Source organism: Macaca mulatta, chromosome 11 (assembly GCF_049350105.2).
Source record: "Macaca mulatta isolate MMU2019108-1 chromosome 11, T2T-MMU8v2.0, whole genome shotgun sequence".
NCBI classification, from domain to species: Eukaryota; Metazoa; Chordata; class Mammalia; order Primates; family Cercopithecidae; genus Macaca; species Macaca mulatta.
In genome coordinates this window covers 118,525,149-118,542,604 of record NC_133416.1, presented here as the reverse complement: position 1 = coordinate 118,542,604, position 17,456 = coordinate 118,525,149, and the positions used below count along the sequence as shown (strand labels likewise).

At 48.9% G+C, this 17,456-nt stretch overlaps 1 protein-coding gene across 13 annotated transcripts in view; it reads right to left on the bottom strand.

Annotated features, from left to right (window-relative positions):
- Positions 1 to 202: 202 nt before the first annotated feature.
- CUX2 (cut like homeobox 2) overlaps positions 203 to 17,456 on the bottom strand; it is a 322,157-nt gene continuing 304,903 nt past the window's right edge. For 7 of the 13 annotated variants that reach the window (XM_028829880.2, XM_077954995.1, XM_077954997.1 and 4 more), the window contains exons 19-22: positions 16,298 to 16,567; positions 11,885 to 12,073; positions 8,328 to 8,601; positions 203 to 3,238 (exon numbers count right to left, since the gene is read on the bottom strand). In XM_028829880.2, coding sequence (XP_028685713.2) covers positions 2,437 to 3,238; positions 8,328 to 8,601; positions 11,885 to 12,073; positions 16,298 to 16,567 — 1,535 coding nt within the window. In that variant the 3' untranslated portion in view covers positions 203 to 2,436. The remainder of the gene's footprint in view (positions 3,239 to 8,327; positions 8,602 to 11,884; positions 12,074 to 16,297; positions 16,568 to 17,456) is intronic. The other 6 variants (XM_077954996.1, XM_077954998.1, XM_077955004.1 and 3 more) reach the window with 4 other exon arrangements.

Below are 17,456 nucleotides of genomic sequence, written 5' to 3'. Positions count from 1 at the left end.
AGTTAATGGGTGCAGCACACCAACATGGCACGTATATACATATGTAACAAACCTGCACGTTGTGCACATGTACTCTAGAACTTAAAAAAACAAAACAAAAATTAGTTGTAAAAAATACCATTTTGTAAAACATCTCTGAGGGCCCGATCTGACCTCCAGTTTGTACTCCTAGTCCCAGAACAAAGAAGCAAGACACCCAGAATTATTATACAATTCTGTATTTAGCGACTCGTTTACAGAACGTGTTCCTTTTTTTAAAATTTTAAACAAAGTTCATCAATCTCTCATAGAAACGGTTTGTGTATGTGTGTGTATTTTTTTAACCGTTATAGGACGTGAACCTGACAAAGTTGTTCACGGGTCCGCTAGCTTTAAGTACAACAGGATTTCTGTGTTCAAAAGACTATACTAAGTGCTTAATCAAATCCCGTCACACTAAAGCCAAATTTAGTTCTCTAGGAATCGGAGTCTGCGTGTAAGCCTGGATTTCAACGTTGTGTTGGTTTCAACAGTAAAAAGTGGTGTGTTCCCCCACGGTTGTCTTAATTGCAACAGGGTGGTGGTGGCTAAAAGGAGATGTTTCATTTGTTCCAGATTTGATTACTCTGAAAATTGGTCACTGTTTCCTATTGTCAAAATATAAAAATACCTTCATCTGGATAAAAATGTATACAGTGGAAAACTCTTCAATGCATAGCCTGGGTGTATGGAAAAGGTTTTCCTTCAGGGTTTGTGTTTTGTTGACTGTTTGGTGTGGAGACTGCAGCCTGGGCTGGATGTGAGAGTTGAAATTTCTGGAACGGTCCTTATCTGTCCCCTTCTGGTTGCTGGGTTTTGCCTATATGGTTTCAAAATGCTAGCTACATCTTTGAAACCTCCATCGGCCATCTCACCCACTGGCATTGCATCGGCATTGATTATAGTCACCTTTTCATCTTCATTCTGGGGAGTCACCCAATTCAGCCTTCCCACGGACAGTTTGAAAAAGGAAACGTAATAAAAACAAGGGAGAGAGATTCAATAACCAATATGGTGGCCGTTCCATCCAAATTGGGAACTCTCACCCTAGAAACCATGCCAAAGACGCTGGAGGAAGGGCTCCTTTGAGTTGGGGGTTGAGTCTCTGCTCCCCAACAGGTCATGCGTTGGAAGGTAGGAGGGTAGATTTGGAGGCTGGGATATGGTGAACATGCTGCGATGAACTTGGCCTTCCAGAGTTCTGCATGGACTTGGAGTTGCAGATGCCTTCCAGAAACAGCACCAGGGTCAACTTGAGAAAGAAGATGGCGAGAAGGGGAGCTGGGATCTCTAGTTTGATGAATCTACTTTTTGGCGCTGGTTACTAAGCTTCAGTGGTCATGGGATGACCAACACTGTCACTTTTGGAAAACACCAAGAGGGGAAGATGGTGGCCACAGTCTTGCTCTGGAATACCCACACTCCTACAAGTGGGGAAACTTCCTGGGTTGTGCCTATGGTTCACATGGGGAAATGGGGTCCCTCTGGTTCAAATGCCACTCTCCAAGCACCTGCCCCATGCCCACCTTTCCAAAGGATCTGGAAACACTTCTTGCCTATAGATGGACAAGATGGATGTCTGACCTCCATGGCCCACAGGTTTCTAACTAGTGAGACCTGTGTAAGCAGTTTGTTCTGTACCATGCTACATCTCTTATAGGACGGTTGGGCCACAGCCCACATCTCTACAACATTTACAATGGCACGGATATTTTGTGTTATCAAGCTTGCAAAACAGACCACCAGAATGAAACACATCCTCAACGGCATTAAGATTTTCGTTTAGAGTCTTTTGGACTTTCTCTTTTTAGCACAGTTTCTGGAAGGGCAGTAGCAATGTGCTGTGTCTCACAGACAGATGTGGAAAAAAATCATGGTTCAAAGGTTATCTAGATTTTGGTCAGTCTTATAGTGTTTTGTGATGGCTTTGAACAATTGTCTTCTTTTAATCTCATCTAGTGGCAAAAATGACACAACTTCAGTGTATACTTCGCAACAGTTGTGACAGCATCCTGATTTTATAACTCTCTGTAATATCAAAACAGCATCAGCTGGGATAAATTCCAAAGGATCCTTTATTAAAATATCTAAAAGAGGTCTATAAATATTTATTTATTTTTCTAAAAGAGTTTGGAGTTTTCAGGTGAATATGTGGTGCCATTTTGCTTCTGACTTCTGCAGAGGGGTCAGGGTGAAGAGGAGCAGGGGGTGCCGAAAAGTGGAGGCAATGGCATTTGACCCACCTGCTCACACAACTTCATAGAACTAGGATTACAACAAAAAACGTAAACGGCATAACATTGCTGTCCACATTTTGATGGTTGAGTTCCTCCCTCCCTTACCCCACCCTGTTGAGGAGAGTGAGTGAGAAAAGGAAGGTAGTTACCAGGGTATGTCCCTTGCCCCCTCACCCTGCTTTCAGAACTCCCACTCCAGGGCCTCCTCCCGATTGGCAGCCCGCTCTAGTCGGTAAATGATGCTGTTCAGGTTGGCCATTTTTTCATGCCGCCGCTGCAAGTTGGGGTTCACCTTGGCACTGGGATGCAAGGCTCCAGCCGTGTCAGCAGTGGGGCTGGCACTCGGCACTTTGGCAGGGGGGGCGCCAGGAGGGGATGGGGAGATGGGAGCTGAGGAGGAGGGGACAGGTGACACAGACATCATGAGGCCTGGCGAGGAGGCGGCTGAGGGCGAGTTCAGTGACACCTCCAGGCTGCAGCGTGAGGACTCTGAGGCTGACTTAAAACTTAAAGGGTCCGGGTGAAGCCGCTCCCCAGCCTCACTCTCCTGGTGGGGATGAAGTGAGGGACAGTCTGGGGTGGATCCACCTGGAAGGAGGGGACTGGGAGCCACTTTTGGGAGTCCGTCATTACCCGGAGGGTCGGGATGCTCCTCTTTGGGGGGACCTTGGCCTTTGTCTGGCTCCCCTAAGTCCTGGGGCTGGCTGCCTGCCTCTTCCTCGGCATCCTCCTCTGTCTGTTCCTGCTTGATCCTCACTTGGGCCTTGTCCTGGGTGGTCAGGGGTGTGCTGTTCTCCTCAGGGCCCTCCTGAAGCTCCAGTTCCTTCATGGTTGGCTTCTGGTCCTCAGTCTCAGAGTCAGGGCTCTGCAGGGTGGGGTCCGGGTGGGAGTGGCCTGGCGGTAGGATTCCAGGACCCCCACTTGGGTCAAGGTCTGGCTCATCCTGGGTCCCCTCCACCAACATCTCCCGGCGCATCCGGGACCTGGGGCAGAGACGACGGTGAGCCTGGGGCTGGACAGGGGACACCCAAACCCTGGACTCCATCTGCATACATGGCATTTTGATCCCACCCACTGCCCTGGGGCTCTCTAGGCACTAAGCCTCCATACTTGCACCATCTTATTAAGTCTTCTCAACAACACCACAAGGTGGGTGCTATTATTATCTCCACTTCACAGGAAACAAGGCTCAGAGATGTTAAGTGACTTGTCCCAGGTCACACAGCTAGTAAGTGGCAGAACCGAGACTTGAACTCATGACTACTGAATCCCAAAGCAGATGATCTAGACCTGTGCTGGCCAACATAGCAGTTACTGGCCCTACATGGCTCGAGTGCTTGACATGAGGCTAGTCCAGATTGACATGTGCTGTAAGGGTACAATACACACCTGTTCTTAGGCTTAATACAAAACAAAGTGAAAGGTCTCATTAATAATGTTTATATTGGGCTAAATCAAATAAATGATTATGATTAGTTTTATCTCTTTTTTATGAGACAGTCTCACTCTGTTACCCAGGCTGGAGTGCAGTGGTGCGATCTTAGCTCACTGCAACCTCTGCCTCCCGGGTTCAAGCAATTATCCTGCCTCAGCCTCCTGGGTAGCTGGGATTATAGGCGTGTGCCACAATGCCTGGGTAATTTTTGTATTTTTAGTAGAGACAGGGTTTTGCTATGTTGGCCAGGCTGGTCTTGAACTCCTGACCTCAGGTGATCCACCCACCTTGGCCTCCCAAAGTGCTGGGATTACAGGCTTGAGCCACTGGGCCCAGACCCAATTATTTTCTTACAGCGAATGAGGTCAAGAAATTTTAAATAACTTCTCCAAGGTCATAAAGCAACAGGGGTTTCTGTTTCCTTAGCACCTTCAATGCTGGGGCTCCCTGGCCATTTATGTGAACAATAAATTACACTAATATAGACTATTAGCAGCTATATAGTTACAAACATAATAATAATGAGCGCTTTATTGTGTTGGGCACTAGGCTAAGCACTTTTTGCTGTTTTCTTTTTTCTTTTTTTTTGAGATGGAGTCTCACTCTGTTGCCCAGGCTGGAGTGCAGTGGCGCAATCGCGGCTCACTGCAACCTCTGCCTCCCGGGTTCAAGCAACTCTACTGCCTCAGCCTCCCGAGCAGCTGGGATTATAGGTGGGCGCCACCATGCCTGGTTAATTTTTGTATTTTTAGTAGAGACGGGGTTTCACCATGTTGGTCAGGCTGGTCTTGAACTCCTGACCTCAAGCAATCCACCAGTCTCGGCCTCCCAAAGTGTTGCCCAGGCATGAGCCACCACACCCAGCCTGTTTATTTCATTTTCTGTTAGGTTGGTGTAAAAGTAATTGGATTTTCTGCCTTTTTTATTCTTTTTTGTGTGACTTCTTTTTTTTTTTTTTTTTTTTTCCAAGATGGAGTCTCACTTTTTTTTTCCAGGCTGGAGTGCAGTGGGGGCACGATCTCAGCTCACTGCAACCTCTGCCTCCTGGGCTCAAGTGATTCTCCTGACTCAGCCTCCCGAGTACCTGGGACTACGGGTGCGCGCCACCACACCCAGGTAATTTTTGTATTTTTAGTAGAGAAGGGGTTTCACCATGTTGGCCAGATGGTCTCGATCTCTTGACTTTGTGATCTGCCTGCCTCAGCCTCCCAAAGTGCTGGGATACAAGCATGAGCCACCATACCCGGCCTTTTGTGACTTTTTCAAATGGCAAAACCATTTTTTTTTAAAAATGGCAAATCCTTTAAAATGGATCAAGAAACATTTAAAAAAAAATGGCAAAACCCAGCTGGGCACGGTGGCTCACACCTGTAATACCAGCACTTTGGGAGGCCAAAGCAGGTGGATCACTTGAGGTCAGGAGTTCTAGACTACCCTGGCCAACATGGCAAAACCCCGTCTCTACTAAACAAAAACAGAAACAAAACAAAACAAAACAAAAGTGGCAAAAACTGCAATTACTTTTGCACCAACCTAATATAATAATCTCATAATGATATACTGATCTGATTTGCATTGATAAAGGAGACCAGGCTGAGAGGGCACAGGAATTGGCATGGTCACAGGGCTCTGAACCCAGCAGTCTGGCTTTTATTTTCTTGCCCCTGCCTCCCTGCCCAGGTCCTGTGGAGCCCCATCCCAGGATCCTGGGCCTGGAGGAACTGTGACGGATCATCTAGTCCATACCGTCTCTCAATCCCCAATCCCCCCACAAAGGTGACCTTGCCCACCTTCCAGAGTTCTCCCCCATCTCCCTCAGCTCCCTCCAATGGGAAGAGCTTCGATGGGGAGGGACTTTGTTTTCTGTGGCGTCCGGTACAGAGTAGATGCTCAGTAAACATTTACCAAATGAAATAATGTGTTCTTCTGTAATTATAACCCTTTGAGAGTTCTTTGAGAGTGGAATTCTCTCTTCTCCTTTGTGCAAACTCCTATTCATCCCTCAAAACCCATCTCAAATATCACTTCTGTAAAGTCCTCCCCAGGCAGAATTCCCTTTTCCCTTAGCCCCTTGTTCCTTCCTGTTTCACAGCATTTACTAGATTATAAGTGAAATGTTCTATTTTATGACTGTAAGGTCCTTAAGGGCGGGGATTGGTTCACTATGCATACATTAGAAACGTTTGTTGAATGAATATGTTGGATAATAATGGAGTGCTCAGTTCCTGTGGGGAATCAGAGGCGAGAAGATGTCCCCATATCCCCCAGGGAGGGAAGGAAATGAGCAGGCTTTAAGGACCTATGTCATTTGTTATTTGGCAGGCTCTGTTCTGAGCCAGATGATAAACCATATTTTATTTTATTTATTTATTTGTTTGAGACAGAGTCTCACTGTCACCCAGGCTGGAGTGCAGTGATGTGATCTCAGCTCAAAGCAATGTCCACCTCCCAGGTTCAAGTGATTCTCGTGCCTCAGCCTCCGAGTAGCCGGAATTACAGGCCCCTGCCACCATGCCTGGCTAACTTTTGTATTTTTAGTAGAGATGGGTTTCATCATTTTGGCTAGGCTGGTCTTGAGCTCCTGACCTCAGGTGATCCGCCCACCTTGGCCTCCCACAGTGCTGGGATTACAGGTATGAGCCACTGTGACTGGCCCAAACTGTATTTTATAATGCGTTTATACCCAGAGTTATTTCATTTGATCTACAATCATACATTGCGGGATAGGTATTAGGTTCCTCATCTGTAAAATAAGGGTGAGACTTGGAGAAGTAAAATGACTTATGGAGGGATTGGGGACTGAGAGAGGGTACGGACTCGGGTCTGTGGGCCCCTGGTGCCTAGGAGAGAGAAGATGCTCAGTTGCTCCTCCCACCAATCTCCTCTTTCCTTGATCCCTTGGGGATCAAGAGACATTCTCTTCCCCTAGAATGGATGAGTGGATTTTCTTCTGTGGTACCATGTGAGTACCAGAGACTTTTCCTGCTCAGGAAGCTTGGCAGGGGCGGGGTGGGGGGTGTTCCTCAGAGACGGTCCCTGAAATTCCCCCATCAAGCATTCTTTACAGGGGTCTCCTCAGAGCCAGCCCTGGGACTAAACTCCTAGGAAGCTCAACCTACTGCAGGCCAGTGACTTGTGAGAACAGGGAATCAAGAGTGGGAAGAGCTATGGAAAGCAGCAGCCATTGAAGTAGGAATCACCCACTCCCTGAGGTAGTGGAGCCTGAAAAGGATATCAGGGGGGTTTCTTTTGGTTTCAGCGGTGGGAGGGGCCAGGAGCACGAAATCAGGGATCCAACCTGAGGCTCAATGAATAGTCAGGGTTCCTCAGGCCTGTACCCCCAAATACCTTTCCCTGTCCCTTCTTTGAGGCAGACACAGGGCAAACAGGGTGAAATAATAATAAAAATAATGACAATAATCACATCAATACCTACCACATACTATGTGCTGGATATTTTTTTTTTTTTTTGGAGATAGTCTCACTCTGTTGCCCAGGCTGGAGTATAGTGGCATGATCTCAGCTCACTGCAACCTCCGCCTCCTGGGTTCAAAGGATTCTCCTGCCTCAGCCTCCCACATAGTTGGGACTACAGGCATGCGCCACCATGCCTGGCTAATTTTTGTATGTTTCGAAGAGATGGAGTTTCATCATGTTTCCCAGGCTGATCTCAAACTCCTGACCTCAGGTGATCTGCCCATCTCAGCCTCCCAGAGTGCTGGGATTACAGGTGTGAGCCACCGTGCCTGGCCTACATGCTAGGTATTTTATGTAACTATGTTAGTCTATCAATCCTTTGTGCAACTCGATGAAGTAGATCCAGCTACTGTCCACCCCATTTTACAGGTTAGAAGACTGAGGCTCAGGGAAGTGAAGAAGGCTCCACAGCTGAAAGTAATGGAGCTGGGATTTCTTCCACATTTGCCTGCGATTTACTTTTTTTTTTTTTTTTTTTGAGATAGAGTCTTGCTCTGTCGCCCAGGCTGGAGTACAGTGGTATGATATTGGCTCACTGCAACCTCCGCCTCCTAGGTTCAAGCAATTCTCCCACCGCAGCCTCCCAGGTAGCTGGGATTACAGGTGCGCACTGCCATGCCAGGATAATTTTAAAATTTTTAATAGAGACAGGGTTTCACCATGTTGGCCAGGCTGGTGTCAAACTCCTGACCTCAGGTGATCCACCTCAGTCTCATTTTTCTTGTTTTTGAGACACGGTCTCGCTCTGTTACCCAGGCTGGAGTGCAGTGGTGTGATGGTAGCTCACTGCAGCCTCCGCCTCCTAGGCTTATGCAATCCTCTCACTACAGCCTCCCAAGTAGCTGGGACTACAGGTGTATGCCACTGCACACAACTAATTTATTTATTTATGTATTTATTTTGTAGAGAGGTCTCCCTATGCTGCTGGGCTGGTCTCGAACTCCTGGGTTCAAGTGATCCTCCCGCCTTGGTCTCCCAAAGTGCTGGGATTATAGGCATGAACCACTGTACCTGGCCCTGTGTTCTATATCTAAGTGCCTATGTGGTGGGGTCTCCCATCTCCCAGAGGCTATGTGGGGCTCCCTCCAGGCTCTCAGATGGGGAAGGGGTCCCACCTGGGTTCTGCCACCCGCCCTGTGGGCATGCCCCCATAGTCCCACCTGTAGTTGTGGAACCAGTTGATGACGGTGTTGGTCTTGAGGTTGAGCTGGAAGGAGAGGAGCTCGATGGTCTGCTGTGAGGGGTAGGGTTCCAGCTGATAGGCCTTCCGCAGCGCCTCCTTCTCCTCAGGTGCCAGCACCACCCGGGGTTTCTTGATCTGCAGGAGGCTCAGGTCCTGGGGCTGTAGGCAGGGGCTGGGGCACTCTGAGTGGGTGGCCGGGGACTCACTGTCTGAGCCGGTGCTGATGAGGCCATAGCGACGTTTCAGGTAGGCTGGAGCCGGGGAGAGAGGGAGGGCTGAGAGGTGCTGTCCCCACCCCATCAGTTCCTGGGCAGCAGGAGTCCCATGGTGGGAGTGCATCTGTCAGGCCCACTAGGAGGAAGCCATCATGCCCTAAGCTTAGGGGCATGCCCCCCAGCCTTTCTCCCTCCTCACTCTCCTGCATCTCTCAACTCCCACCCCCACGCCACAAGATGCTAGCCTGACCTCACCAGCCAGGGAGCCCTGGCATGAGCGAAGACTTAGGATCATTCCTCGCACATAGGAAGCACTCGAAACAGGGTGTTCCACGGTATTCTCTCTGTTTTTGTAGAGACAGGGTCTCACTCTGTCACCCAGGCTGGAGTACATGGGTGCAGTCATAGTTCACTGTAGCTTCAACCAACTAGGCTCAGGCAAACCTCCTGCCTCAGCCTCCCAAGTAGCTGGGATTACAGGTGTGAACCACCACCCCCGGCTAATTTTTAAATTTTTTTTGTAGAGATGGGGTCTCTCTCTGTCACCCAGGCTGGAATGCAGCGACACAATCACAAGTCACTGCAACCTTGAACTCCTGCTTTCAAGCGATCCTCCTGCCTCAGCCTCCTGAGTAGGTGGGACTACAGGTGCGTGCCACCATGCCCGGCTCATTGAAAAAATTGTTTTGTAGAGTGTTTGAAATGCTTCTTCCCTGGTGCCGTAAAGAAATAGCACTTGAACATAAATTTAATTTACTTAGCAAGACCATTTTTATACTTTCTGCTGAAAGGGTACACTTACTTGCCAGCAGTTTTGCCACAAGAGTACACTGAACAAACGAAACAGAGTCATTTATAATCTGATGTGTCCACCCTACTGCTGTGTCCGGTTTCCACTGACTGGAACGGGACCTCACATTCTGTATTTGTCCTGACTGGCTAGCAACTTAGAACTTTTTAAAAGAGGCAAAGGCAGAGGAGAACAAAGGAAGGAGGAAGTAACTTGTAGAACGCTGAGAAAGGTAAAAACACCTTCAAAGAAGGAAAAGGAACAGACTATGACCTAACGCTTGTTTGGACCAGTATAGGCATGCCAGGGCAAATATTTAGGCTAAATTGTGGGAGCAAACATAAAGTACATTGATTTCTTTATCATGGCTAGCAGATATTTAAGAATGTTAGCACAGATCTTTGAATAAATTTTCCTTCTAAGAGAAGTTACTATTTATTCCTAATTAAATCGGGAGGAAAGTCTTTGAAGAGGAACCTTTACTTTATTTTTTACATAGAGGTAGGGTCTCACTCTGTTGCCCAGGCTGGTCTCAAACTCTTGGCCTTAAGCAATCCTCTCACCTTGGTCTTCCAAAGTGCTGAGATTACAGGTATGAGCCACCACACCTAGCCTACGATATCCTCTAGATTGTCAGAAGCATCCCTGAATTTCTGAACAGCCTTTGGTGGGCGGTAGGTAAGGACACTAATCTAAATGACTTACTGACTGCATGGTGCATGTTGACCCCAAATCATGAAGATGTTGGGGAGAAAAAAGCCCACTTCAGAATGAAAGAAGTAAGGTATGAGGGTCTTACTTAATCCTCACAGCAATGCTTTGTGGCTCTGAAAATGCATTTTTAAGATGGAGTCTCACTCTGTCACCCAGGTTGGAGTGCAGTGGCATGATCCTCTTGGCTCACTGCAACCTCTACCTCCCAGGTTCAAGCGATTCTCCTGCCTCAGCCTCCCAGGTAGCTGGGATTACAGGCATGCATCACCACGCCCGGCTAATTGTTGTATTTTTAGTACAGATGGGGTTTCACCATGTTGGCCATCACTTCTGGCCTCAAGTGATCCATCCACCTTGGCCTCCCAAAGTGCTAGGATTACAGGTATGAGCCACCACACTGAGCTAGCTCTCTTTTTCAGAAATAGAAGGAAGCACAGAGAGGGAAAGTAATTAGCTCAAGGTCGTCACACAGCAAGGAGGTAGAAGGTCAAGTTCTCAACCATAGCATTGTCTGATGATGATGGCCCAGCCCTAGGTGCTCTCCAGAGCCTGGCATATCCCTAGGTCATCACACGACCTGCCCTCACGCCCTGGATGGCAACTTCAACCGCTCCTATCTTATCTTCCAATGGACTTTGAACCTTCGGAAATACGGAGTAATCCTTTATGCATAGCATGAGACTGGGCGCCCAGCTCAATGCCAGTTGATCTTCCATCCAAATACTAACCAGGCCTGACCCGGCTTAACTTCTGAGATCAGACGTGATCCCGTATTCAGTGTGGTATGGCTGTAGACAATGCCAGCTTATCTTATCAGGATATAATGTCACATAATGTGAGAACTTGCCATCTCCTTGCCCAGCCCTACAAGAGAGGGTTCCTGTTTGCTGGTCCTGTCCTTTGTTATGTAGAATCTGTTATGGGCCAAGGGCTGATCTACAAAACAGGGAGTTGAGGCAGAGGAGGGAGGGAGGGAGGTACACAGAGTTTTGGGAAATAGGCAGTTGGGGCTGGCCACAGACTTTGGGGTAGCTTCAGAGGCGTGAAAGGACACCAAGAGATGGGGTATTCAGTTTCCTTTCCTTTTATTTTATTTATTTATTTTTTTTGAGACAGAGGTTTGCTCTGTCGCCCAGGGTGGAGTGCAGTGGCGCAATCTCAGCTCACTACAACCTCCACCTCCTGGGTTCAAGTGATTCTCCTGCCTCAGTCTCCCAAGTAGCTGCGATTACAGTGTGCGCCACCATGCCCAGCTAATTTTTGTATTTTTAGTAGAGATGGGGTTTTGCCATATTGGCCAGATTGGTCTTGATCTCCCAACCTCAGGTGATCTGCCTGCCTCGGCCTCCCAAAGTGCTGAGATTACAGGCGTGAGCCACTGCACCTGGCAGAGTATTGGCTTTTCATGGGAGAGGTAGTAAATATTTACAAATTAAAAAAAAAAAATTGGAGATGGGGTCTTACTGCACTGCGCGGCTGGAGCACAGTGGCTATTCACAGCTTTGATCACAGCACATTGCAGCCTTGAACGATCCTCCTGCCTTATCCTCCCAAGTGATCCTCAAGCGATCCTCTTGCCTTAGCCTCCGAAGTAGCCAGGACTACCCATGCCCCGCCACTGCCACAGGCTGTAAATATCTTCATTGCTTTCAATTACATTGTTACATTGTGTTTCAAGGTTGCTATTTCATGTAGTCCCATACCAGGCTGAGACTGGACTACGGGGGCCCTGGGTTTATGTGGGTTACAGCTAGGTATGGTTCTGGGGAAAATCTGAGATCCAGTGCTGGGGCCCATCCCCTGCCCAAGTCTTACCTTTCTTCTCCAGCTTCTTCATGTCCCTCAGCTTCTCCACGTTATGGGGGTCATTGAGCCACAGCTGCATGCGGACAAAAGGCTCCCGCCCCTTCAGGCTCAGCTTGTGCCAGGGTTTGGGCCGGGACAGCAGGTCAGACACGGAGCCCTGCGTCAGACCCAGGATGCTTTCCCCAAACAGCCGCTGCCCTGGGGATAAGGGAGGGGAGCAACCTGTTACCCCAGGCTGGGCAGAGAAGCCTGCTCCCAGGAGAGACATGGAACAGGCCAGAGACACAGGGGAGAGCCTCGAGGCTATCTCCACTGACTCAGAAGGGAGGGCCAGAGACGGCAGAGGACCCGCACCTGATGTGAAGCTGAGGGGGGACTGTCTGTAAAAGAGATTTGGGGGCCGGACGAGGCAGCAACCAACAAAAGTTTTTTTTCTTTTTTTCTTTTTTTGAGACAGAGTCTCGCTCTGTTGCCCAGGCTAGAGTGTAGTGGCATGATCTTGGCTCACTGCAGCCTCTGCCTCCCAGGTTCAAGCAATTCTCCTGCCTCAGCTCCCCGAGTAGCTGGGATTACAGGCACGTACTACCACACCCGGCTAATTTCTGTATTTTTAGTAGAGATGGGGTTTCCCATGGTGGCCAGGCTGGTTTCGAACTCCTGACCTCAGGTGATCCATCTGCCTTGGCCTCCCAAAGTGCTGCAGTTACAGGTGTGAGCCACTGGGCCCAGCCCAAAAGTGCTTTTTTAGCTTAAGAGGTTCTTTACTCCTAGGAGATCCCTGAAATTGTCTGCCAACATCATACATACAAATGTGTAACACCATGTTGGAGGATAATTTGACAGATTCCATCCCAGTTTTAAATATGCACAGTTTTGGAGCAAGCAGTTCCACTTCCTGGGATAGCTGTACTTGCCCAAGGTCACACAGACTTATTTTTAGAGGCAGCAGGAAAGTGGAAAAAGTCAAAATACCCATCAGTTAGGTAAAAAACTGTGGCGCATCCATGGCCTGAAACACTTTCCAACGGTGAAAAAGAATGCAGGTGACAGAATTATTCTTTTTTTTTTTTTTTTTTTTTTTTGAGATGGAGTCTGGCTCTGTCGCCCAGGCTGGAGCGCAGTGGCCGGATCTCAGCTCACTGCAAGCTCCGCCTCCCGGGTTTACGCCATTCTCCTGCCTCAGCCTCCGGAGTAGCTGGGACTACAGGTGCCCGCCACCTCGCCCGGCTAGTTTTTTGTATTTTTTTTAGTAGAGACGGGGTTTCACCGTGTTAGCCAGGATGGTCTCGATCTCCTGACCTCGTGATCCGCCCGTCTCGGCCTCCCAAAGTGCTGGGATTACAGGCTTGAGCCACCGCACCCGGCCTACAAAATTATTCTAACATGGGAAGGTGTCCACAAAATGCTGTTCATTTTTCTTTTCTCTTTTTTTTTTTTTTTTTTGAGGCAGGGTCTCACTCTATCACCCAGGCTGGAGTGCAGTGGTGTGATCTCAGCTCACTATAACCTCTGCTTCCTAGGTTCAAGTGATCCTCCCACCTCAGCCTCCCAAGTAGCTGAGATCATGGGCTTGAGCCACCACACCTGGCTAATTTTTGTATTTTTATTTTTCATTTTTTTTTGGGACAAGATTTGGCTCTGTCACCCAGGCTGGACTGCAGTGGTGTGATCTTGGCTCCCTGCAACCTCTGTCTTCTGGGTTCAAGCCATCCTTCTGCCTTATCCTCCCGAGTGGCTGGGACTATAGGCACGCACCACCACGCCCAGCTAATTTTTGTATTTTTTGTAGAGACGGGGTTTCGCCATGTTGCCCAGGCTGGTCTGGAACTCATGACCTCCAAAAATCCTCCCGCCTCAGCCTCCCAAAGTCCTGGGATTACAGGTGTGAGCCACCACACCCAGCCTAGTGTTCATTTTTCAAAACAAGTTGCAACGCACTATGTGTGTCATTTCATCTATATAGAAAAAAAGGAGAGGAAATTAAGTGTATATATGTTCTTGTATGTGTTCAGAAAGTGTCAAGGAGACATTAAAAAACTGAAGTGTAGGCTGGGCACGGTGGCTTACACCTGTAACCCCTGCACTTTGGGAGGATGAGGTGGCAGGATTACTTGAGGTCAAGAGTTCATGACCAGTCTGGCCGGCATGGTGAAACCCCGTCTCTACTCTACTAAAAACACAAAAATTAGCCAGGAGTGGTGGCTTATGCCTGTAATCCCAGCTACTAGGGTGGCTGAGGCAGGAGAATCGCTTGAACCTGGGAGGTGGAGGTTGCAGTGAGCTGAGATAGCACCACTGAACTCCAGCCTGGCGCTTGGGTGACAGAAGACTCCATCTTAAAAAAATACACACACACACACACACACACACACACACACACACACACGAGTGTGACTGAGAGGCCAGTGTGGAGGGACTTATTTACTTTTTTAGTAACTTGTTTTTTTCCTGTACTGTTCGGTATATTTTAAAACTATGAATATGTCTTTTTTTTTTTTTTTTTTTTTTGAGACGGAGTCTCGCTCTGTCGCCCAGGCTGGAGTGCAGTGGCCGGATCTCAGCTCACTGCAAGCTCTGCCTCCCGGGTTTACGCCATTCTCCTGTCTCAGCCTCCCGAGTAGCTGGGACTACAGGCGCTCGCCACCTCGCCCGGCTAGTTTTTTTTTTTTGTACTTTTTAGTAGACACGGGGTTTCACTGTGTTAGCCAGGATGGTCTCGATCTCCTGACCTCGTGATCCGCCCGTCTCGGCCTCCCAAAGTGCTGGGATTACAGGCTTGAGCCACCGCGCCCGGCCGAATATGTCTTATTTTTATAATAGAAATTGTAGTGAAAATGTTGGGGTTTGTGTACATCCCTCTAGGAGGGGGGCATCACCTGCATTTAAGACTCAGAGGAATTTGTGTCCCAAAAAGGGAAAGAGCCCTAGAAGAGATTTCTCCACTGTGGCTGGCAAGGACCTTAGCACTGGCTGAGGACCGAGCTGGAGTTCTGCAGTGATTGGGGTTCTCTACATCTTCCTGGAAGGAAGTTTTTAAAGCCGTGGACTGATAATTCCAGGTACTCTCAGACTGCATTCACCTCCCTTTGTCCCATCCCAGACCCAGGTCAGAGCCAGATGCCTCACACAGGGTCCTGGATGCCCTGGGGCTGACTCCAGTGCCCTGGGATCTCACCATGGGCACTTTTATCTTTTTTTTTTTTTTTTTAATTTAATGTTTTTAGAGACAAGGTCTTTCTCTGTCGCCCAGGCTGGAGAGCAATGGCAGGATCATAGTTCACTGCAGCCTTGAATTCCTAAGCTCGTGCGGTCCTCCTGCCTCAGCTTCCTGAGGACTACAGGCATTCACTACAAAGTGTGAAGTTTGTATGCATGAAGTTTGCAGCTAATTTTAGGAAGCTTTTTTATTTTTTTGGAGATGGAGTCTCACTCTGTTGCCCAGGCTGGAGTGCAATGCAGTGGTGCAATCTCAGTTCACTACAACCTCCGCCTCCTAGGTTCAAATGATTCTCCTGCCTCAGCTTCCCTACTAACTGGGACTACAGGTGCCTGCCACCATGCTTGGCTAATTTTTGTATTTTTAGTAGAGATGGAGTTTCACCATGTTGGTCAGGCTGATCTGGAACTCCTGACTTCAGGGGATCCACCCGCCTTGGCCTCCCAAAGTGCTGGGATTACAGGTGTGAGGCACTGTGCCCGGCCTATTTTTTATTTTATTGATTGATTTTTTTTTTTGAGATGGGGTCTCACACTGTCGCCCTGGCTGGAGTGCAGTGGTGTGATCTCGGCTCACTGCAACCTCTGCCTCCCAGATTCAAGCGATTCTCCTGCCTCAGCCTCCCAAGTAGCTGGGACTAAAGGCATGCGCCACCACGTCCAGTTAATTTTTTTGTATTTTTAGTAGAGATGGGGTTTCACCATGTTAGCCAGGCTGGTCTCGAACTCCTGACCTCAGGTGATCCGCCTGCCTGGGCCTCCCAAAATGCTGGGATTACAGGTGTGAGCCACTATGCCCAGTCATTAATTTATTTTTTTTTAGAGACAAAGTCTTGCTCTGTTGCTCAGGCTGGCATGCAGTGGCATGATCATAGCTCACTGCAGCCTTGAATTCTTGGGCTCATGCGATTCTCCTGCCTCAGGCTCCTGAGTTGCTAGGACTACAGGCATGTACCAACACGTGTGAAGTTGGTATGCATGGAGTTTTCACCTAATTTTTTAAAGCTTTTTAAAGATATGGGATCTTGCTATGTTGCCCAGGTTGGCCTCAAACTCCTGGCCTCAATCGATCCTCCCTCCCTGGCCTCCCAAAGCACTGGAATTACAGGTATGAGCCACTGGGTCACAGCTCCAGACACCTTTTCAAGGCAAGTAGGAGCCAACCCAGGTGGGAGGCGGCCTCTCTGATTCCCACCTGCTCCGTACCTAGATTGTTGTCTGTGAGGACCTCCTTCACCCTCTTGGTGATGGAGTACGTGTCCAGCTCGGGGGACATGGCAACGATCTCCTGGATGCCCCCTGGGGCCTGGCCGCCCGAGTACATCTTCCCGCTCTGCGAGGAGCTGGAGCGGCCCTCTGGCTGCTGGTTCTCCTTGCTGCTCTCCAGGGACAGGCTCAACGGCTCCTGGGAGCTCTTCTCAGGCTCTGTGGGGCTGGGGGGTGGGGATGGTGAGGACCTTGGTTCTGTGGGACTGGCTGTGGGCCACAGAGAAAGAGAAGGCGGTTACTATAATCTGGCACAGACAACATCCAGTTTCGGGAAGCTTGCTTCTTACAGCCAAGAGTTGCCAACCACCCATTTTGCAACCACTGTAGTAATAATCACTCAGGTAGGGACCACCCTGGATGCTAAAACTAGTGGATGAAAGTTTGATGAGGACTAGACTGGTATATTTACAAAGTCTCCAAGTATCTCCCCACATGATGCTTAGTAATTTTTTTTTTTTTTTTTTTTTGAGACGGAGTCTCGCTCTGTCGCCCAGGCTGGAGTGCAGTGGCCAGATCTCAGCTCACTGCAAGCTCTGCCTCCCGGGTTTACGCCATTCTCCTGCCTCAGCCTCCCGAGTAGCTGGGACTACAGGCGCCCGCCACCTTGCCCGGCTAGTTTTTTTTTGTATTTTTAGTAGAGACAGGGTTTCACCATGTTAGCCAGGATGGTCTCGATCTCCTGACCTTGTGATCTGCCCGTCTTGGCCTCCCAAAGTGCTGGGATTACAGGCTTGAGCCACCGCGCCCGGCCATTTTTTGTTTTTTTAGACGGAGTCTCGCTCTGTCGCCCAGGCTGGAGTGCAGTGGCCAGATCTCAGCTCACTGCAAGCTCTGCCTCCCGAGTTTACGCCATTCTCCTGCCTCAGCCTCCCGAGTAGCTGGGACTACAGGCGCCCGCCACCTCGCCCGGCTAGTTTTTTTTTGTATTTTTAGTAGAGACAGGGTTTCACCATGTTAGCCAGGATGGTCTCGATCTCCTGACCTTGTGATCTGCCCGTCTTGGCCTCCCAAAGTGCTGTGATTACAGGCTTGAGCCACCGCGCCCGGCCATTTTTTTTTTTTTTTTTAGACGGAGTCTCGCTCTGTCGCCCAGACT